We start from the raw sequence: 21028 nt of genomic DNA, 5'->3' as shown, positions 1-21028 counted from the left end.
GTGGGTGTCATTGCTGATTGTAAATTAAATAATTGAAGTGCCATATTGTATGTTTATATATATATTGTGTCATCAAATCCATGCATCTTTTATTTTTCTGAATCAGAAAATAAACCTGCTGCTGTTTTTACATTTTGTGTATTGTATACCAACTGGTATCCTTATTTAGTTTAACTATTTTGTTGTAGTTCGTTTGTTCCTCTTATTTTAGGAGGAACTGAGCACCAGTCATCTGGAGGGGCCTGTCACTTTGAGTGAAGTCTCCTTTTTATTGTTTGCTGTGATGGTGGCATTGGGAGACGTGTGATTCACCTCGGTTGCTGCGTGTGTTTGTGTCTGTGGCTGCACTTCTGGTGAGTATGCGGTAGCAGCCCTGAGCACATCCTAGCATAGCCTACTGCTGCAGACTCGGCCCTCCTACAGTTTGGTTTTTAGCTACGTCATCAATACTAATTTTATTGTGTTCTTTGTTTTAACCATTTCTCTTTCAGCGCGACTTGTGTTTTTGATATAAATAAAAATTGTTTACTTTCCTTTGGATCATGTCTCTGTCCCTCAAGTGACTGAACCGTTACTGCTAATCTATTAAATAATGCATATTTCCTGGGGTGCAATTCCCCAGGTGGTGACCTCCATTGATTTATTTGCATATTGGTCTTCACTGCTGCTCTGTCTCACACACACTTGTAGCAACAGGAAGTCATTCTTAATTGTGCATTTCCTTGTAAGTCGGTAGGTAGCCAGCATTGTCACTATTCACAAGCAAGGAGCATGGTCTGCTACTCGGCACTGCAATACCAGAGCGCTTTTATTTTAATATCGATTATTTTGCACTTTTACTTTGAAGACGGAACAGTCTCACTTCCGTTTTAACGGCCGTTCTCGTTGAGTAGTTTGACGCAGCACGTCGCAGGACTGTCCCGGTGATGACTAACGGGCTAATTAAACCGGGCAAGTTCCCCTCTACTTCAATATGTTCGATACGAGTTTATTTAAAAATTTAAAAAATGGCTGATTTATCCACAATTAAGATGATGCTGAATTCAGGAAGAGAAGCTAGTGGAGCTAAATTGTGCTAATGCCTGCAGGTCATTAAGATTACTTCGCTGATTGAAAGCCTTTTATCGACCGTCAAACCGGGCTACACCGCCCTCTGGTGGACACTTTGAGTTATGTTTTTCTGATAGTTTCCAATTTTACAGTAGTTTTACTTATAAATACCCACAATGCCAGTAATATAACCTAAAATAGTCAGTCACATATAGTGAATACAACACTGAAATACTGAATGTTAATCACCTGTTATACTTTTTTATTTATATATAATAAAATGCAGGCTTTTATTTTTGGTTGTTCACCAGTTGTGTATGTATAGTCTTTAAAACGCCTCCATTTTCACTGACGAGAAGCAAAGACGAGAGCAGGGTTCAAAGGTCACATACGGCCATCGATCTGCAAAAGTTGGTGCACGTTCAGAAGTGAGCTGGGTTGTGTAAAAAATATGAATAACAGGATGTGTCCAATGAGGCTTTCCATATACCTGTGTTTGGGCACGGCAGTGCTTTGACAGGAAGGCTTAAATATATGTGCCAAACTCAACCGCTGAAGTACGGGGGTTCAGCCTCTGAGGACCACGAATGTCCGTACCACATATACATGACAGTGTTGTTGTGAAGAGCTCCTATTGTGCGTGTTGTAAAGACATTGCAACCATATTTCCTTCAGGCCACAATCCCCAGTTTTCACTTGCTTTTGCTCATCAGAACCTTTTTGGAGGAGGCGGTGAGTTCCCCTTTTGCACAGCTGGGTGGTGGTTTTGGCGGCAGTGGTCATGCCACTGCATGTGAAATGGGGGCGGGGGTGATGGGGTGACGCGGCGGTTTCATCAGTCTGTTAGTTCGCTCCTCCACTTCCTCGTTTGAGTGCCGTTTCCTCTTTCGCTCACTGATGCAGCTCTTCATCAGGGCACGGCGTCGCACAAGTCCTCTCCGTTAACCGGCCCGAGAAAGACCAGATCTGTTACCTTACAGAGTACCATGAGGGCCGCCGGCCGCTGGCACTGGATCCCCTTCACCTTCAGAGGCTGACGAGAGGTTTGTGGTGCGAGGCCGGTGAGTACGGACGGATCCCAGCAGGAGTTGAAGCGTTCCTTCGAGTCCAGCTGCATCGTGGTGTAACCAGCGTTGTGTGTCTGTCCACAGCTTCGATGCGTCCCTTCAGGTGTGCGCTTCGTCTGACTGTGTGTGTGTGAGACACAGAAGGCACAGAGAGGAATGATGCATGTTGGTGTGACAGCGATGTGTGTCTCTATGCAGTAGCATACACACTGTGTGTGTGTGTGTGTGTGTGTGTGATGTCGGGTGACACTAGCACCCTGTCCTGGAGGAGCATGTCTCCCACCAGCCCGTCAAATTCCGCGGACATGTCTCCCATGACGACCGTCGCCAGGGACAGCATCTTCCCGGTGAAGATCATCAAAGTGTGTTTCCTTAGCAACAGCTCCAACCTGGGCAAGAACTTCAAACTGGTCCGCTGTGAGGAGGGCTGGACTGTCAGGGTAAACTCTACTGGACTCTACTGGACTCTAGTTATTCCACTCCACTGTACACTACTTTGCTGGTCTACTTACTCGGCTGTTCTCTACTGGTCTCTACTGGTCTCTACTGTTCTTTACTAGTCTGTACTGTTCTTTGCTGGTCTCTACTGTTCTCTACTGATCTTTCCTGTTCTTTACTGGTCTCTACTGTTCTTTACTAGTCTGTACTGTTCTTTGCTGGTCTCTACTGTTCTCTACTGATCTTTCCTGTTCTCTACTGGTCTCTACTGTTCATTACTGTTCTTTACTGGTCTCTACTGTTCTCTACTGATCTTTCCTGTTCTTTGGTCTCTACTGTTCTTTACTAGTCTGTACTGTTCTTTACTGGTCTCTATTGTTCTTTACTGGTCTCTGCTGGCTCTACTGTTCTCTACTGGTTTCTATCCGGCCCTCATCTGCTCACATTCACACCTAACCCTTTCTAGATCTGTTAACCTCATCTGCATGTGTTTTTGGACTGTGGGAGGAAGCCACACTAACACCAGATAACGTGCTCCATCACCCCGCTGCACTCTGCTGTTCTCACTCTTCTCACACTCCTCCCCCAGGACGTGGTGGGCGTGGTGCTGTCCAGCGGCTGCGTGGGTCCAGACATAACGCACCCGCTCTGCTACTGCCTCCTCCTCAAACACCTGAAGTCGTCGGCGATGCACTGGCTGCACCCGGAGCTGACGGTGCGCGAGCTCACGCAGCGCTACGAGCAGCAGCACCTGGAGGCCGAGTGGAGGTCAGACAGAGAGGTCGGCCCCGTTTAAAGTCTCGTGCGTGGCGGGACTCGGCTGGGCTAACGGGGTGACGCTTGTTTTGCACAGGTACGACCTGAGGATCCGCTACATCCCGCCGGACTTCGTGGAGGAGTTCAAAGACGACAGGACCACGCTGATCTACTTTTACCAGCAGGTGGGTCACATGGGTTTGTGTTTGGGGATGCTTGCAAAGGATGAGGTTTAGATCAATCGTCAATGTGTGTGTGTTTATCCAGGTACGAAGTGACTACATGCAGCAGTACGCCTCTAAAGTCAGCGATGGGATGGCTCTACAGCTCGGCTGTCTGGAGATCAGGTACTATACAGCTAGAAGCTGCCAAAAACAACACGTCTGTGTTCCAGGTCACTAATTGCGTTCATCCGTCGTGTTTGCAGGAGATTCTACAAAGACATGAATCCAAACGGACTGGAGAAGAAGTCCAACTTTGAGCTGTTGGAGTAAGTCATCATCAGTATGAGTGAGGAGTTCCCCTGTTTGCAGGTTCTGACCTCTTGTGCTCTGTGTCCGCGGCGTCGCTGCGCCAGGAAGGACGTGGGCCTGCACCTCTTCTTCCCCAGGGAGCTGATCGACAGCATGAAGGTGACAACCGCTCTGCGGCACATTATCACACGATGTCCATCACGTTCCCGTCTCAGTGATTTACCGTTTGCGTCTCAGCCGAAACAGCTGCGTCGGCTGGTCCAGCAGACCTTCCAGGGCTACTCCACCCTGAACCAGGACCAGTGCATGACCCGGTTCTTCACCACGCTGGCTCAGTGCCACAGCTACACACAGGAGAGCTTCGCCTGCAGCCTGGTGGTGAGTTGGAGGCTCTATATGCAGCTGTTGTGGTGGGGGTTTGTCTAAGATGTGCATGTCTGCAGCACGGCTGGAATCTAACCATCGACCTGGTGATCGGGCCCGAGGGCATCAGTCAGCAAACTGAAAACTCCACGGTGAGCGCCCGACTCCCTTTCTCACGTGACATAATGAGCGCTCACATCTGTATCTTCATAAACGCGGCGTGTCTCTCCTGCAGCCCATCTGTTTGGCCACGTTCGGACAGGTGCGCAGCATCTGGTGCTCCGCCGAGAGCGACGGCCGTGCGCTGCTCACCGTGCACGTGGAGGGAGCCCAGCAGGTAAACCCTGAACCCCTGAAGGACCCAGATCAGCAGGGGCCGGGCCGGCTGCTTCACACAAACTGAAATACGCTACGTAGGTGTGAAGTACGAGTGAATATTCTTGTATCTTCGCCCTCTCCAGCCGCTGGCGGTGAACACTTCCTCGCTGGCTGTGGCAGAAAACATGGCCGACCTGATCGACGGCTACTGTCGGCTGCAAGGCCACTCTGAGAGCTCGCTCATCATCCGACCCGGCAAAGGTACACTGGAGTTTCTACTATCTTCCAACCTGAGATTTGTTCTTTTGCTCAACAGATGTTTTTCAGGTCAAACAACTGATTTAAATAGGATTAAACCTTTAAATGTTCTTTAATTTTCCGAAACCTCAAATTCTTTCAGGGAGAGACGCGAGGCCGAAGTTACCCGACATCCCCAAAAGGTGAGTGGGATTAAAAGTCACACCTTCCTCCCGCTTTAAAGAAGACATTTAAAGCTCAAACGTCTCCCTCTCTCTTCCAGCGGTGGTCCCAGTGGTCCAGGTAGAGGTCTCAGTGAGTCTACTAGACTAATTAACACGTTACACAGCAGATGTGGAGAAACTTTGATTCCAACGTGTTCCTTCGACCTCAGGTTCGGACATTTATGCCGAGATCCCGGAGGCCAACGCAGACTCGGACGGTGAGTAGAGTTTCTCTGGACGTTTCCTGTTCAAAGCCCCCGATAAAAGGTCCCGTCTGTGTGTTCAGAGAGGCGCAGGATCTGCAGAGACGACGTCGCCATGGGTCGGATCCTGGGTGAGGGATTCTTCGGGGAGGTTCACGATGGCGTCTACAAAAGCCCGGTGAGTTTCAGTGAAACGCAGCCGCTGCCGGACGCCACGCGGCTGCAGTGAGATGACGAAAATGTGTGTGTGTGTGTGTGTGTGTGTGTGTGTGTGTGTGTGTGTGTGTGTGTGTGTGTGTGTGTGTGTGTGTGTGTGTGTTTGTGTGTGTGTGTGTGTGTGTGTGTGTGTGTGTGTGTGTGTTTGCAGACAGGAGAGAGGATCTGCGTGGCCGTCAAAACCTGCAAGGACTGCTCGGCTGAAGTAAAGGAGAAGTTCCTCAGCGAGGCTGGTGAGCACGTCGCCGTGGTTACTGGCTCCTCGGGTTTGAGAAGAGATTTGTGATTCAACTGCAAAACTGCCCACAACAGGAAGTGGGCCACGTTCCGTCAGCGAACCTGAAATCACTTTTGCTGGTGGAATCTTTCAACGGCAGTAAACTGATTGCAGAGTTAAAATGTAACCGAAGTGACGGGGCGAGCGGCGTTTCTTAGGTTGGAACATTTCAGGGTTTTTCACACGTTTCGTCAGGGAAGAGGCGGCGGCTGTCGTCGACTTCCTGTTGGCTGCTTGTGGCTTTGTGAGAACGCTGCGACTCGATGCTGTTGTGGTGTCCTCGGGGGAACGAGAGACCTTTGATTTGATTCTTGTTCTTAAAGCTGCATTCATTTCATTCATACAGTTGTGTTGAGGCTGACAAAGCGTCTCGTTTAGCGTTTGCCTCCATCAGACAGACGCCAATCCAATGTTCAGCCTCCTTTCTGCTCCATTTTGGTCTCCACCAGCTCCCGAGGGGGGAAATATGTGTCCGTTTAGTTGCTAAATGCTCTGTTATGTTCACCAGCTGGTTTCTAACTTAGCTTCTAGCTGCCACACAAACACCTACTATGTTTGTGCGGCAGCTAAAAGCTAAGTTCGATTCAAGTCAAGTAAAACAGGAAGCTTGAGGTTGGTGTTCTGGCGGATCAGTATTCTACAGTCAGTATCTTATTGCCCGTCGCAGGCCTGATGAAGAATCTGGATCATCCCCACATCGTGCGTCTCATCGGCGTCATCGAGGTGGATCCGGTCTGGATCGTCATGGAGCTCATTGAGCACGGAGAGGTTCATAATAATAATAATAATAATAATAATGAAATCACACGATGACGTTTGAGCTCACTTTTGTGGTGTAAAAACCTCTTTTTTTCCTGCGTCCCGGCAGCTGGGGAGTTATCTCCAGCAGGAACAGTACATTCTGACCGTCGCCACGCTGATGCTCTACTGTCTGCAGATCTGCAAAGCCTTGGCTTACCTGGAGGGACTCAACATGGTGCACAGGTAGTCATCAGAAACAGGCACTCCGCTGTCTCTAACACCCGGGCTTTTAAAGATGGATGTGTGTGTGTGTGTGTGTGTGTGTGTGCTGCAGGGACATCGCAGTGAGGAATGTCTTGGTGGCGTCGCCTAAATGTGTCAAGCTCGGCGACTTTGGTCTGTCGCGCTACGTTGACGATCAGGAGTACTATAAAGGTAAACTCGCCCTTTAAAGAGCTGCGTTATTCACCTCCAGCATTCACAATCTTAATAGATATGTAAAAAACACATTTCTTATCTCAGCCTCAGTAAGTCGACTGCCGATCAAATGGATGGCCCCCGAGTCCATCAACTTCAGACGCTTCACCACGGCCAGCGATGTCTGGATGTTTGGTGAGGACCGCGGCGTCCCAGCGAGGCTGAACGTCAGCTGATCGGCAGGATTAGTGAAAGTGTTTCTGTTCAAGCAGGCGTGTGTGTGTGGGAGATCTTCTCCACGGCCCAGCAGCCCTTCTTCTGGCTGGAGAACGGACAGGTGGTCAACCAGCTGGAGTTGGGGGTTCGACTCCCGAAGCCGCAGCAGTGCCCGCCGGCCGTCTACGCCCTGCTCACCCGCTGCTGGGCTTACGAGCCGCACGGCCGGCCGCGCTTCAGCCAGCTCGTCTGCTCCCTGAGGTTTGTTTGTTTCAGCTTTGCATGCTGGGAATCAATGTGAGCAAGTAAGAACACACAGGAAGTCACAGGATATCATCTGATTGTTTTCACCATAGCGACATCCACAGGACGGAGTCGGAGCAGCAGGTGAGGCGGGACAGGCCGCGCTCCATCAAATCAACGTGTGACCCCAAACACGCCACAGAGCCTCCGCCCAAGGTCAGTGGGTCAGTCGGTCGGTCGGTCGGTCGACTTGTTCCATTTAAGAGACGCCATATTTAATCATCTTGTGTTAAGTGAAAGGGAAATAATCACTTTCTCTCTCTCAACAGCCATCCAGAATACACGGCAACACCCTTCCTCGAGCGACAAACACACAGGTGTCCACACACACACACACACACACACACACACACACACACACACACACACACACACACACACATATGGCCAGAAATACATTTAACTGAGCAATTTCAATTCCTCGCTGTGACTTCCTGTTCCAGTATAGAGAGATAAGAGAGAGCCTGCAAATGATCTAAAACTAAATAATGCAACGTGTGGTTGTGTGTGTGTGTGTGTGTGTGTGTGTGTGTGTGTGTGTGTGTAGGGGAGAGACAGGGACACCAGGCCACAATGGGAGAAAGAGAAGGAGCAAGTGGAGGACACTCTACAAAGACAAAGAAGAGAGATGCAGATGGATAAACAGTGGCTGGAGCAGGAGGAGAGACAGCTGGTGAGCGATCACACACACACACACACACACACACGCACACGCACACACTCCCGTCTCACGTCATAGCAGAGAGACAGAGTGATGCAGCTTGAAAGCGGAAGATCTTCAGCGAGTATGTGAGGCGTGAAAAACAGAAATGACCACACTATCCACATTAAGCAACCGTGGTGCATTCACTGACATCTGCTTCTCGTTTTTCTTTTTTTCTCTGCAGGATCCGGCTGTGCGAGTAGATTCACACGTCAAGGTGCTTATTATCTCCTTTTCATGTTTGACCACTAGGGGGCAGAAACACAGTGATACATGTTTAGTTACTTGATCTCTGACCTTTTGAAAGGTATTAAAGTGATGAATTCACATCCTGTTTTCTTGCAGCCTCCTGAAAACCCCCCAGAAAACGGTGAGCTTCCTCAAAACAAGCTTTACCAGATTCACTCGATTGTATGTGCAGAGATGAACAACATAGATGTTTTTTTGTTTAAAAGTTGCAGCTCGTACAGCAGATTTAAGATTTTTTTTAAATGCATTATTTATGTATTCACGTGCAGAAAGTGTGCATCTTTTTCTGTCCCCATCAGGTCCTCCAGAGAAGCCCCCGATGCCTCCCGCAGTCACACAGGTACAAATAAAAGGATTATTAGTCGTATTTGAAATGGCCATAAAACGTCCCATTTAAAAGTAAGTCCTGTGCTGCAGCCTCGGCCCACAGCCGAGCTGGACCGATCGGGTGACCAGGTCTACACCGGCGTCATGGCGATGGTCAAACAGGTGGTCAAGCTGAAGAATGACGTCAACACACTGCCCGCCTCCGAGTATCCCAACGCCGTCAAGGTGGGTCATCCATCACAAGTCACATGACTGTTTGAGTTTTGGGCTGAGATGATGGTGGATCCCTCCCTTCCTCCCTCATCCAGGCGGCGGGCATCACTCTCCGCAGCCTGATCCAAAGCGTCGACGAGATCCTTCCCTCTCTGCACAGCTCAGTCACAACGGAGGTAGGCCTCACCTTCACACGCCGCTGCCTAGTAACCGGGAAAGTGCTCATCATGTGTCATGTGACCGTCTCAGATCGAGGGCACCAAGAAGCTGCTGAACAAGGACTTGGGGGAGCTGATCACCAAGATGCGACTGGCCCAGCAGAACTCGGTGACGACGCTGAAGGAGGAGTGCCAGCGGCAGATGTTGGCGGCCGCTCACACGCTGGCGCTGGACTCCAAGAACCTGCTGGACGCCGTGGACCAGGCCCGGGTCAGGGCCAACCTGGCCAAGCCCAGACCCGAGGAGTCTGGGGAATGAAGTGCTCCAATGGACTCTGGTTTAAGAGAGATGAGATGTTTGTATTTTCTCTGAAGAAAAATAAGATCCGGTTAAACTGAGCGTTTCTTGAAGGTGGACCAATCAAACTACCGCGATGCATTTCCTTTTATAAATGTGCGATTAAAGAACGTCATTCTGCCTGTTTTGTGTGTTTTTGTGTGTAATTAGACTTTAAACACTGTTCTCACACTTGTCTTTGTGCAAACAGCACACATGGCGTTCCCCCGGCGGGACACTCTGTCCTGCCAGATGCATCATCTGGAACCCCTGAGGTCACCCACGGTTTGATTGAAGGTTAGAGCTCAGCTTCTCGCACATAAGAGATAGTGGGTGCCAGGAATGTGCCAGCAGACGTTACACTTGGGTCTGTTTTCACCTCATCGTCAGGGCGAACCTGTTTCAAGCCTGCAGGGCGTCGCTGTCGAGTCACGTATAGAGCCACGAAACAGGACATTCTAGGAGGGTTTGAATGGAACTCTGCATCTGGTCCCAAATAATATGTTATATAACATCATGTTCACCTCAGAAGCACCGCGCCTACTTAGGAGACACGCTCCCAAAATGTTGAAAAACTTGTTTTCAGTCTCAAACAGCTTGCTGGTCCATTTAGAATGAATGTCTTTGTCTTTTTTTTTTAAGGCTGAATGACAGCCTTATCTCAAAACACACATTAATTTGTTATAATGCTCCCGCCTCCCTCAATAGTCCTAATAGTTGCATTCGGTTTTTCCTGTTACAGTTGAGTCTCGTTGCAGCGTTTCATTTAATTAAAAAGCCTCTTTGAAAGGGTACGGTACCATGAGGGCCGCCGGCCGCTGGCACTGGCTCCCCTTCACCTTCAGAGGCTGACGAGAGGTTTGTGGTGCGAGGCCGGTGAGTACGGACGGATCCCAGCAGGAGTTGAAGCGTTCCTTCGAGTCCAGCAGCATCGTGGTGTAACCAGCGTTGTGTGTCTGTCCCCAGCTTCGATGCGTCCCTTCAGGTGTGCGCTTCGTCTGACTGTGTGACACAGAAGGCACAGAGAGGAATGATGCATGTTGGTGTGACAGCGATGTGTGTCTCTATGCAGTAGCATACACACTGTGTGTGTGTGTGTGTGTGTGTGTGATGTCGGGTGACACTAGCACCCTGTCCTGGAGGAGCATGTCTCCCACCAGCCCGTCAAATTCCGCGGACATGTCTCCCATGACGACCGTCGCCAGGGACAGCATCTTCCCGGTGAAGATCATCAAAGTGTGTTTCCTTAGCAACAGCTCCAACCTGGGCAAGAACTTCAAACTGGTCCGCTGTGAGGAGGGCTGGACTGTCAGGGTAAACTCTACTGGACTCTACTGGACTCTAGTTATTCCACTCCACTCTACACTACTTTGCTGGTCTACTTACTCGGCTGTTCTCTACCGGTCTCTACTGGTCTCTACTGTTCTTTACTAGTCTGTACTGTTCTTTGCTGGTCTCTACTGTTCTCTACTGATCTTTCCTGTTCTTTACTGGTCTCTACTGTTCTTTACTAGTCTGTACTGTTCTTTGCTGGTCTCTACTGTTCTCTACTGATCTTTCCTGTTCTCTACTGGTCTCTACTGTTCATTACTGTTCTTTACTGGTCTCTACTGTTCTCTACTGATCTTTCCTGTTCTTTGGTCTCTACTGTTCTTTACTAGTCTGTACTGTTCTTTACTGGTCTCTATTGTTCTTTACTGTTCTCTACTGGTTTCTATCCGGCCCTCATCTGCTGACATTCACACCTAACCCTTTCTAGATCTGTTAACCTCATCTGCATGTGTTTTTGGACTGTGGGAGGAAGCCACACTAACACCAGATAACACGCTACATCACCCCGCTGCACTCTGCTGTTCTCACTCTTCTCACACTCCTCCCCCAGGACGTGGTGGGCGTGGTGCTGTCCAGCGGCTGCGTGGGTCCAGACATAACGCACCCGCTCTGCTACTGCCTCCTCCTCAAACACCTGAAGTCGTCGGCGATGCACTGGCTGCACCCGGAGCTGACGGTGCGCGAGCTCACGCAGCGCTACGAGCAGCAGCACCTGGAGGCCGAGTGGAGGTCAGACAGAGAGGTCGCCCCCGTTTAAAGTCTCGTGCATGGCGGGACTCGGCTGGGCTAACGGGGTGACGCTTGTTTTGCACAGGTACGACCTGAGGATCCGCTACATCCCGCCGGACTTCGTGGAGGAGTTCAAAGACGACAGGACCACGCTGATCTACTTTTACCAGCAGGTGGGTCACATGGGTTTGTGTTTGGGGATGCTTGCAAAGGATGAGGTTTAGATCAATCGTCAATGTGTGTGTGTTTATCCAGGTACGAAGTGACTACATGCAGCAGTACGCCTCTAAAGTCAGCGATGGGATGGCTCTACAGCTCGGCTGTCTGGAGATCAGGTACTATACAGCTAGAAGCTGCCAAAAACAACACGTCTGTGTTCCAGGTCACTAATTGCGTTCATCCGTCGTGTTTGCAGGAGATTCTACAAAGACATGAATCCAAACGGACTGGAGAAGAAGTCCAACTTTGAGCTGTTGGAGTAAGTCATCATCAGTATGAGTGAGGAGTTCCCCTGTTTGCAAGGTTCTGACCTCTTGTGCTCTGTGTCCGCGGCGTCGCTGCGCCAGGAAGGACGTGGGCCTGCACCTCTTCTTCCCCAGGGAGCTGATCGACAGCATGAAGGTGACAACCGCTCTGCGGCACATTATCACACGATGTCCATCACGTTCCCGTCTCAGTGATTTACCGTTTGCGTCTCAGCCGAAACAGCTGCGTCGGCTGGTCCAGCAGACCTTCCAGGGCTACTCCACCCTGAACCAGGACCAGTGCATGACCCGGTTCTTCACCACGCTGGCTCAGTGCCACAGCTACACACAGGAGAGCTTCGCCTGCAGCCTGGTGGTGAGTTGGAGGCTTTATATGCAGCTGAATGTTCTGCTGTGGTGTGGGTTTGTCTAAGATGTGCATGTGTCTGCAGCACGGCTGGAATCTAACCATCGACCTGGTGATCGGGCCCGAGGGCATCAGTCAGCAAACTGAAAACTCCACGGTGAGCGCCCGACTCCCTTTCTCACGTGACATAATGAGCGCTCACATCTGTATCTTCATAAACGCGGCGTGTCTCTCCTGCAGCCCATCTGTTTGGCCACGTTCGGACAGGTGCGCAGCATCTGGTGCTCCGCCGAGAGCGACGGCCGTGCGCTGCTCACCGTGCACGTGGAGGGAGCCCAGCAGGTAAACCCTGAACCCCTGAAGGACCCAGATCAGCAGGGGCCGGGCCGGCTGCTTCACACAAACTGAAATACGCTCCGTAGGTGTGAAGTATGAGTGGATATTCTTGTATCTTTGCCCCCTCCAGCCGCTGGCGGTGAACACTTCCTCACTGGCTGTGGCAGAAAACATGGCCGACCTTATCGACGGCTACTGTCGGCTGCAAGGCCACTCTGAGAGCTCGCTCATCATCCGACCCGGCAAAGGTACACTGGAGTTTCTACTATCTTCCAACCTGAGATTTGTTCTTTTGCTCAACAGATGTTTTTCAGGTCAAACAACTGATTTAAATAGGATTAAACCTTTAAATGTTCTTTCATTTTCTGAACCTCAAATTCTTTCAGGGAGAGACGCGAGGCCGAAGTTACCCGACATCCCCAAAAGGTGAGTGGGATTAAAAGTCACACCTTCCTCCCGCTTTAAAGAAGTCATTTAAAGCTCAAACGTCTCCCTCTCTCTTCCAGCGGTGGTCCCAGTGGTCCAGGTAGAGGTCTCAGTGAGTCTACTAGACTAATTAACACGTTACACAGCAGATGTGGAGAAACTTTGATTCCAACGTGTTCCTTCGACCTCAGGTTCGGACATTTATGCCGAGATCCCGGAGGCCAACGCAGACTCGGACGGTGAGTAGAGTTTCTCTGGACGTTTCCTGTTCAAAGCCCCCGATAAAAGGTCCCGTCTGTGTGTTCAGAGAGGCGCAGGATCTGCAGAGACGACGTCGCCATGGGTCGGATCCTGGGTGAGGGATTCTTCGGGGAGGTTCACGACGGCGTCTACAAAAGCCCGGTGAGTTTCAGTGAAACGCAGCCGCTGCCGGACGCCACGCGGCTGCAGTGAGATGACGAAAGTGTGTGTGTGTGTGTGTGTGTGTGTGTGTGTGTGTGTGTGTGTGTGTGTGTGTGTGTGTGTGTGTGTGTGTGTGTGTGTGTGTGTGTGTGTGTGTGTGTGTGTGTGTGTGTGTGTGTGTGTGTGTGTGTGTGTGTTGCAGACAGGAGAGAGGATCTGCGTGGCCGTCAAAACCTGCAAGGACTGCTCGGCTGAAGTAAAGGAGAAGTTCCTCAGCGAGGCTGGTGAGCACGTCGCCGTGGTTACTGGCTCCCCGGGTTTGAGAAGAGATTTGTGATTCAACTGCAAAACTGCCCACAACAGGAAGTGGGCCACGTTCCGTCAGCGAACCTGAAATCACTTTTGCTGGTGGAATCTTTCAACGGCAGTAAACTGAGTTACATTTTAACTGGCAGAGTTAAAATGTAACCGAAGTGACGGGGCGAGCGGCGTTTCTCTGGTTGGAACATTTCAGGGTTTTTCACACGTTTCGTCAGGGAAGAGGCGGCGGCTGTCGTCGACTTCCTGTTGGCTGCTTGTGGCTTTGTGAGAACGCTGCGACTCGATGCTGTTGTGGTGTCCTCGGGGGAACGAGAGACCTTTGATTTGATTCTTGTTCTTAAAGCTGCATTCATTTCATTCATACAGTTGTGTTGAGGCTGACAAAGCGTCTCGTTTAGCGTTTGCCTCCATCAGACAGACGCCAATCCAATGTTCAGCCTCCTTTCTGCTCCATTTTGGTCTCCACCAGCTCCCGAGGGGGGAAATATGTGTCCGTTTAGTTGCTAAATGCTCTGTTATGTTCACCAGCTGGTTTCTAACTTAGCTTTTAGCTGCCACACAAACACCTACTATGTTTGTGCGGCAGCTAAAAGCTAAGTTCGATTCAAGTCAAGTAAAACAGGAAGCTTGAGGTCGATGTCCTGGCGGATCAGTATTCTACAGTCAGTATCTTATTGCCCGCTGCAGGCCTGATGAAGAATCTGGATCATCCCCACATCGTGCGTCTCATCGGCGTCATCGAGGTGGATCCGGTCTGGATCGTCATGGAGCTCATTGAACACGGAGAGGTTAATAATAATAATAATAACAATAATAATGACTGATGATGTTTGAGCTCACTTTTGTGGTGTAAAAACCTCTTTTTTTCCTGCGTCCCGGCAGCTGGGGAGTTATCTCCAGCAGGAGCAGTACATTCTGACCGTCGCCACGCTGATGCTCTACTGTCTGCAGATCTGCAAAGCCTTGGCTTACCTGGAGGGACTCAACATGGTGCACAGGTAGTCATCAGAAACAGGCCCTCCGCTGTCTCTAACACCCGGGCTTTTAAAGATGGATGTGTGTGTGTGTGTGTGTGTGTGTGTGTGTGCTGCAGGGACATCGCAGTGAGGAATGTCTTGGTGGCGTCGCCTAAATGTGTCAAGCTCGGCGACTTTGGTCTGTCGCGCTACGTTGACGATCAGGAGTACTATAAAGGTAAACTCGCCCTTTAAAGAGCTGCGTTATTCACCTCCAGCATTCACAATCTTAATAGATATGTAAAAAACACATTTCTTATCTCAGCCTCAGTAAGTCGACTGCCGATCAAATGGATGGCCCCCGAGTCCATCAACTTCAGACGCTTCACCACGGCCAGCGACGTCTGGATGTTTGGTGAGGACCGCGGCGTCCCAGCGAGGCTGAACGTCAGCTGATCGGCAGGATTAGTGAAAGTGTTTCTGTTCAAGCAGGCGTGTGTGTGTGGGAGATCTTCTCCACGGCCCAGCAGCCCTTCTTCTGGCTGGAGAACGGACAGGTGGTCAACCAGCTGGAGTTGGGGGTTCGACTCCCGAAGCCGCAGCAGTGCCCGCCGGCCGTCTACGCCCTGCTCACCCGCTGCTGGGCTTACGAGCCGCACGGCCGGCCGCGCTTCAGCCAGCTCGTCTGCTCCCTGAGGTTTGTTTGTTTCAGCTTTGCATGCTGGGAATCAATGTGAGCAAGTAAGAACACACAGGAAGTCACAGGATATCATCTGATTGTTTTCACCATAGCGACATCCACAGGACGGAGTCGGAGCAGCAGGTGAGGCGGGACAGACCGCGCTCCATCAAATCAACGTGTGACCCCAAACACGCCACAGAGCCTCCGCCCAAGGTCAGTGGGTCAGTCGGTCGGTCGGTCGGTCGACTTGTTCCATTTAAGAGACGCCATATTTAATCATCTTGTGTTAAGTGAAAGGGAAATAATCACTTTCTCTCTCTCAACAGCCATCCAGAATACACGGCAACACCCTTCCTCGAGCGACAAACACACAGGTGTCCACACACACACACACACACACACACACACACACACACACACACACACACACACACATATGGCCAGAAATACATTTAACTGAGCAATTTCAATTCCTCGCTGTGACTTCCTGTTCCAGTATAGAGAGATAAGAGAGAGCCTGCAAATGATCTAAAACTAAATAATGCAACGTGTGGTTGTGTGTGTGTGTGTGTGTGTGTGTGTGTGTGTAGGGGAGAGACAGGGACACCAGGCCACAATGGGAGAAAGAGAAGGAGCAAGTGGAGGACACTCTACAAAGACAAAGAAGAGAGATGCAGATGGATAAACAGTGGCTGGAGCAGGAGGAGAGACAGCTGGTGAGCGATCACACACACACACACACACGCACACGCACACACTCCCGTCTCACGTCATAGCAGAGAGACAGAGTGATGCAGCTTGAAAGCGGAAGATCTTCAGCGAGTATGTGAGGCGTGAAAAACAGAAATGACCACACTATCCACATTAAGCAACCGTGGTGCATTCACTGACATCTGCTTCTCGTTTTTCTTTTTTTCTCTGCAGGATCCGGCTGTGCGAGTAGATTCACACGTCAAGGTGCTTATTATCTCCTTTTCATGTTTGACCACTAGGGGGCAGAAACACAGTGATACATGTTTAGTTACTTGATCTCTGACCTTTTGAAAGGTATTAAAGTGATGAATTCACATCCTGTTTTCTTGCAGCCTCCTGAAAACCCCCCAGAAAACGGTGAGCTTCCTCAAAACAAGCTTTACCAGATTCACTCGATTGTATGTGCAGAGATGAACAACATAGATGTTTTTTTGTTTAAAAGTTGCAGCTCGTACAGCAGATTTAAGATTTTTTTTAAATGCATTATTTATGTATTCATGTGCAGAAAATGTGCATCTTTTTCTGTCCCCATCAGGTCCTCCAGAGAAGCCCCCGATGCCTCCCGCAGTCACACAGGTACAAATAAAAGGATTATTATTAGTCGTATTTTAAATGGCCATAAAAATGCCATAAAAATTTAAAAGTAGGTCTTGTGCTGCAGCCTCGGCCCACAGCCGAGCTGGACCGATCGGGTGACCAGGTCTACACCGGCGTCATGGCGATGGTCAAACAGGTGGTCAAGCTGAAGAATGACGTCAACACACTGCCCGCCTCCGAGTATCCCAACGCCGTCAAGGTGGGTCATCCCTCACAGGTCACATGTTTGAGTTTTGGGCTGAGATGATGGTGGATCCCTCCCTCCCTCCCTCATCCAGGCGGCGGGCATCACTCTCCGCAGCCTGATCCAAAGCGTCGACGAGATCCTTCCCTCTCTGCACAGCTCAGTCACAACGGAGGTAGGCCTCACCTTCACACGCCGCTGCCTGGAAACCGGGAAAGTGCTCATCATGTGTCATGTGACCGTCTCAGATCGAGGGCACCAAGAAGCTGCTGAACAAGGACTTGGGGGAGCTGATCACCAAGATGCGACTGGCCCAGCAGAACTCGGTGACGACGCTGAAGGAGGAGTGCCAGCGGCAGATGTTGGCGGCCGCTCACACGCTGGCGCTGGACTCCAAGAACCTGCTGGACGCCGTGGACCAGGCCCGGGTCAGGGCCAACCTGGCCAAGCCCAGACCCGAGGAGTCTGGGGAATGAAGTGCTCCAATGGACTCTGGTTTAAGAGAGATGAGATGTTTGTATTTTCTCTGAAGAAAAATAAGATCCGGTTAAACTGAGCGTTTCTTGAAGGTGGACCAATCAAACTACCGCGATGCATTTCCTTTTATAAACGTGCGATTAAAGAACGTCATTCTGCCTGTTTTGTGTGTTTTTGTGTGTAATTAGACTTTAAACACTGTTCTCACACTCTTTGTGCAAACAGCACACATGGCGTTCCCCCGGCGGGACACTCTGTCCTGCCAGATGCATCATCTGGAACCCCTGAGGTCACCCACGGTTTGATTGAAGGTTAGAGCTCAGCTTCTCGCACATAAGAGATAGTGGGTGCCAGGAATGTGCCAGCAGACGTTACACTTGGGTCTGTTTTCACCTCATCGTCAGGGTGAACCTGTTTCAAGCCTGCAGGGCGTCGCTGTCGAGTCACGTATAGAGCCACGAAACAGGACATTCTAGGAGGGTTTGAATGGAACTCTGCATCTGGTCCCAAATAATATGTTATATAACATCATGTTCACCTCAGAAGCACCGCCCCCAAAATGTTGAAAAACTTGTTTTCAGTCTCAAACAGCTTGCTGGTCCGTTTAGAATGAATGTCTTTGTCTTTAAGGTTGAATGACATCCTTATCTTAAAACACACATCAATTTGTTCTAATGCTCCCGCCTCCCTCAATAGTCCTAATATTTGCATGTTACAGTTGAGTCTTGTTGCAGCGTTTCATTTAATTAAAAAGCCTCTTTGAAAGGAAGCGAAAAGTAAACAAGAAGAAGCTCGTTTAGGTGTGTCTAGGTGGAGTAACAACACCTCAGGTGGGATTTGACCTCATTCCCACCAGCACTTGTGTGTTTGTTGGCTTCAGTTTTGGACGGTTCATTCTCTCGACATTTGACTTTCAGAACATTTTGTTTGACTCCTCAAAGCTCCTCGACCCAGCCACAGCTGGGCCCACATGTGAGCCTGTTGACTTTCTAAAGTTGGATCCGCCTCTTTCACATTTTATTGATGCATTAAAAAGCAGATAAATCTGTATCGAATTACTGTATGTTTCGGATTACTTGCAGATGTTTTGGATATTTCCACTTGGCTGAACACTGAGTACTTTTGTGTCTTGTTGCGACATTTAGTCTCCTGAATGTCAGACTCTTTGGAACAGTCAACTGTAAAAATTAAAGAAAATCTAATTCCGTTTTAACCACATGACACTCCCAAAACAACAATACACTTCGGTGTTCCTCTAACGCAAAGTGATCAATCTGCATAACAGATAGATCCTTTATCCGTCTTCCTTGGAAGAACACCGCTCTAACTTTAAAAAAAAACAAGTTTTAAGAGCATTCCTGCAGGAGATCACCCATTGGTGGGTCGTCTCTCCCCCCCAGGCTTTTAAAAGGCGGCTCCTCTGGTGAAGGCAGTCAGCAGGCAGTCGATGCAGAAGGCGGTAAACATCAGTCAAGCTCCTTCCAACAGGTGAGTTATTTCACGTTTTCTTTTTTATAATAATGTCAGCATGTTTGCAATGTTTTGCTCAGAATAACTTTTAAATGGCTTCATAATTTCATCTGAATAAAAGGCTTTGTTGGACTGTGACGCAGATATGTGCAGCACTGAAACGCCACTCCTTCACGTGAAGGTTTTAGTTACAGCTTCATATTACGATGGCGCCCTTTTATTAAGCAAATTCTTCGCCACAAAGGAAGTCAGAAGAAAACGTTCCTCCTCTTCGGTTTTATAGGGAATCAGGCAGCAGCTGTCGAGTCGAGGTTTTAGAATCAGAGCAGTCATTTAAGATAAAAACAAGAGTTTCAAAGTCGCCTCAAAGTCTCTTCATTTCTGCGCAACGTTTTGGGCCGTAAATCCAAAACAACAAGCTGAAAGACACTCTATCACACGTACGGATGTTTGCCTGCAGGATGAAGAAGAAGGTGATCTTTGATGCAGACATCGGGGTGGACGATGCTCAGGCCCTCATGGTGGCCATCGCTGACCCCAATGTGGAGATTTTGGGGATCGTCTGCTGCCATGGCAACACCCCCCTGGAGAACGTCCTCAAGAACACGCTGCGCGTCCTGAAAGTCTGCAAAAGGCTGGATGTAAGTCTCTGTGACACTTTCTTATATACACATACACATACACGGTACTAATACAGCTGGGTTTGGACCACAGATCCCCGTGTACCGCGGATGTTCAAAGCCACTGCTGGCCCGTAAACGCCACGCGGGTGATTACCACGGGAAGGACGGGCTGGGGGACGTCCCGGATCCAGATGCTCCGGGTCTGGATCTGCTCCAGAAGAAAGGAGGCGTGGTGGCCATGATCGAGCTTGTCAACAAACACCCTGGAGAAGTGAGACAAACGCATAAAAAAGGGGCTTTCATTGCATGATTGATTCATGTTGGATTCTTAGAAGACATTTTTGGTTTTGTTCAGGTGACTCTGGTTGCCGTGGCGCCCCTGACTAACCTGGCAGTCGCCGTCCAGCTGGACCCCTCCTTCCCAGAGAAGCTGAAGGCGCTCTACATCATGGGAGGAAACACCGACTGTACGTTATCCATCTCAGACCCAATTCACCTCGTGTGATTCAACCTCAGGGGACTGAGAACGATGACTCTCTCTGTGTGTGTGTGTGTGTGTGTGTAGCCAGAGGCAACACCACGGTCTGCGGGGAGTTTAACTTCGTGGCCGACCCTGAGGCCGCCCACGTGGTGCTGGACCGCTTCACCTGTCCCACCTACATCGCCCCCTGGGAGTTCACCTGCAGGACCAGCCTCCCCTGGGTGAGCAGCCGAGCACACGACCCCAAGACAAAAAAAATATGGGACAAATCTGTTTGACACGTCGATGACCGCTGTTGGTTTTCCTCCCTCAGTCTTTCTGCGACACGTGGCTGGCCCAAAACACCGAGAAGGCCGCCTTCATGAAAAGCATCACGGAGCTCTCCATGAAGGTGAGAAGGTGCAGGATGTGGGGGGGGGTCTAACATCCTGTGAGTTAGGGGGTCAAAGACACACAACGTGGTGTTTGTTTCATATCTCCGCAGAGAGCTCGGTCAGCAGAATATCAAAAGGAGATCACAGAGGGAGGAGGGTTCAACGCCTGCGACACGTACGCCATGGCCGCCGCCCTCAACGAGAAGGTCATCACCGAGTGGGAAGAGGTGAGAGCACGCTCCTCCTCTTTCAAGTACAAAACGCGTCCGCTCACGCAGCGCTCCCAACGGTTATGTGTTGTTCCTCCGGCAGGTGGCGGTGTCGGTGGAGCTGGAGGGGACCTACACCCGAGGCATGATGGTGCTGGACTACATGGAGCTGCTCAACAAGAAACACAAGGCGTTCATCATGAAGAACATCGACACAGAGATGTTCAAGCAGATGCTGACCAATGCACTGAAGTAGAAACATAATAAGGTCGTCAAACACAAATAAAGCAGCGGTTTTGTCGGCTTTTCATAAGTTCCTTGGGTTCACCATGGGAACGCATAAAGCTTAACTCTGACTAGCTTTGTTTGAGGGCGGGACAAACAAGTGGCTTGGGAGATTTCATGCAAATGTGTAACTTGGTGACATCACACCTTTACAAAATAAAAGATTTGAATTGAGTTGTTTGAATCAGTTCAGGAGCAGAGTTTCTGCAGCAGAAAAGCATGACACGGCCTCTTTAAGAGTATATTAAGTTTACAATCCATTTAGTCGTCCAGA

The 21028-nt window shown here is 49.9% G+C and overlaps 3 protein-coding genes across 6 annotated transcripts; all 3 read left to right on the top strand.

Moving 5' to 3' along the window:
• Positions 1 to 1925: 1925 nt before the first annotated feature.
• On the top strand, positions 1926 to 9429 carry LOC311009910 (protein-tyrosine kinase 2-beta-like). Of its 3 annotated transcripts, none has more exons than XM_084004354.1 (30): positions 1926 to 2111; positions 2202 to 2557; positions 3145 to 3323; positions 3409 to 3496; positions 3579 to 3658; positions 3739 to 3801; positions 3889 to 3943; positions 4022 to 4162; positions 4228 to 4299; positions 4383 to 4484; positions 4609 to 4726; positions 4866 to 4905; positions 4986 to 5005; positions 5097 to 5144; positions 5213 to 5307; positions 5497 to 5578; positions 6290 to 6390; positions 6491 to 6606; positions 6698 to 6798; positions 6886 to 6975; positions 7053 to 7257; positions 7353 to 7455; positions 7569 to 7616; positions 7847 to 7972; positions 8187 to 8219; positions 8348 to 8372; positions 8551 to 8591; positions 8669 to 8803; positions 8887 to 8967; positions 9041 to 9429. In XM_084004354.1, the coding sequence occupies exons 2-30, from the start codon at positions 2354 to 2356 to the stop codon at positions 9266 to 9268; spliced, it is 2820 nt and encodes a 939-aa protein (XP_083860480.1). In that variant the 5' UTR covers positions 1926 to 2111; positions 2202 to 2353; the 3' UTR covers positions 9269 to 9429. The 3 variants fall into 3 exon arrangements, with proteins under 3 accessions (XP_083860480.1, XP_083860478.1, XP_083860479.1); XM_084004352.1 differs by having other exon boundaries at positions 4986 to 5017; XM_084004353.1 differs by having other exon boundaries at positions 1926 to 2557; positions 4986 to 5017.
• An 853-nt stretch (positions 9430 to 10282) lies between these two features.
• Positions 10283 to 17445, top strand: LOC311009852 (protein-tyrosine kinase 2-beta-like). Of its 2 annotated transcripts, none has more exons than XM_084004278.1 (29): positions 10283 to 10600; positions 11169 to 11347; positions 11433 to 11520; positions 11603 to 11682; positions 11763 to 11825; positions 11914 to 11968; positions 12047 to 12187; positions 12264 to 12335; positions 12419 to 12520; positions 12645 to 12762; positions 12901 to 12940; positions 13021 to 13040; positions 13132 to 13179; positions 13248 to 13342; positions 13545 to 13626; positions 14351 to 14451; positions 14546 to 14661; positions 14757 to 14857; positions 14945 to 15034; positions 15112 to 15316; positions 15412 to 15514; positions 15628 to 15675; positions 15892 to 16017; positions 16226 to 16258; positions 16387 to 16411; positions 16590 to 16630; positions 16716 to 16850; positions 16930 to 17010; positions 17084 to 17445. In XM_084004278.1, exons 1-29 carry the CDS (start codon positions 10397 to 10399, stop codon positions 17309 to 17311), a joined length of 2820 nt encoding a protein of 939 aa, XP_083860404.1. In that variant the 5' UTR covers positions 10283 to 10396; the 3' UTR covers positions 17312 to 17445. The 2 variants fall into 2 exon arrangements, with proteins under 2 accessions (XP_083860404.1, XP_083860403.1); XM_084004277.1 differs by having other exon boundaries at positions 13021 to 13052.
• A 1763-nt stretch (positions 17446 to 19208) lies between these two features.
• On the top strand, positions 19209 to 20892 carry LOC311010217 (inosine-uridine preferring nucleoside hydrolase-like). Its single transcript, XM_084004829.1, has 7 exons — positions 19209 to 19423; positions 19497 to 19676; positions 19761 to 19872; positions 19971 to 20107; positions 20200 to 20277; positions 20371 to 20487; positions 20573 to 20892. The coding sequence occupies exons 1-7, from the start codon at positions 19229 to 19231 to the stop codon at positions 20723 to 20725; spliced, it is 972 nt and encodes a 323-aa protein (XP_083860955.1). The 5' UTR covers positions 19209 to 19228; the 3' UTR covers positions 20726 to 20892.
• The last annotated feature ends 136 nt before the right edge of the window (positions 20893 to 21028 follow it).

The sequence above is a fragment of the Eutrigla gurnardus genome (genome assembly GCF_963514095.1).
Source record: "Eutrigla gurnardus genome assembly, chromosome: 24".
NCBI lineage: Eukaryota > Metazoa > Chordata > Actinopteri > Perciformes > Triglidae > Eutrigla > Eutrigla gurnardus.
The sequence above is the reverse complement of the archived record's forward strand: the minus strand, read 5'-3'. Positions and strand labels throughout refer to the sequence as shown.

Coding starts and splice junctions, on each gene's coding strand:
- LOC311009910 (XM_084004352.1), top strand. CDS start 2,354: ATGTCGGGTGACACTAGCACCCTGTCCTGGAGGAGCATGTCTCCCACC. Junction 4,300..4,382: donor AGCAAACTGAAAACTCCACG/GTGAGCGCCCGA, acceptor TCTCTCCTGCAG/CCCATCTGTTTGGCCACGTT. Junction 5,145..5,212: donor GGCCAACGCAGACTCGGACG/GTGAGTAGAGTT, acceptor CTGTGTGTTCAG/AGAGGCGCAGGATCTGCAGA.
- LOC311010217 (XM_084004829.1), top strand. CDS start 19,229: ATGTTTGCCTGCAGGATGAAGAAGAAGGTGATCTTTGATGCAGACATC. Junction 19,873..19,970: donor CATGGGAGGAAACACCGACT/GTACGTTATCCA, acceptor GTGTGTGTGTAG/CCAGAGGCAACACCACGGTC. Junction 20,108..20,199: donor GCAGGACCAGCCTCCCCTGG/GTGAGCAGCCGA, acceptor TTCCTCCCTCAG/TCTTTCTGCGACACGTGGCT.
- LOC311009852 (XM_084004277.1), top strand. CDS start 10,397: ATGTCGGGTGACACTAGCACCCTGTCCTGGAGGAGCATGTCTCCCACC. Junction 12,941..13,020: donor TTACCCGACATCCCCAAAAG/GTGAGTGGGATT, acceptor TCTCTCTTCCAG/CGGTGGTCCCAGTGGTCCAG. Junction 15,515..15,627: donor CCACAGAGCCTCCGCCCAAG/GTCAGTGGGTCA, acceptor CTCTCTCAACAG/CCATCCAGAATACACGGCAA.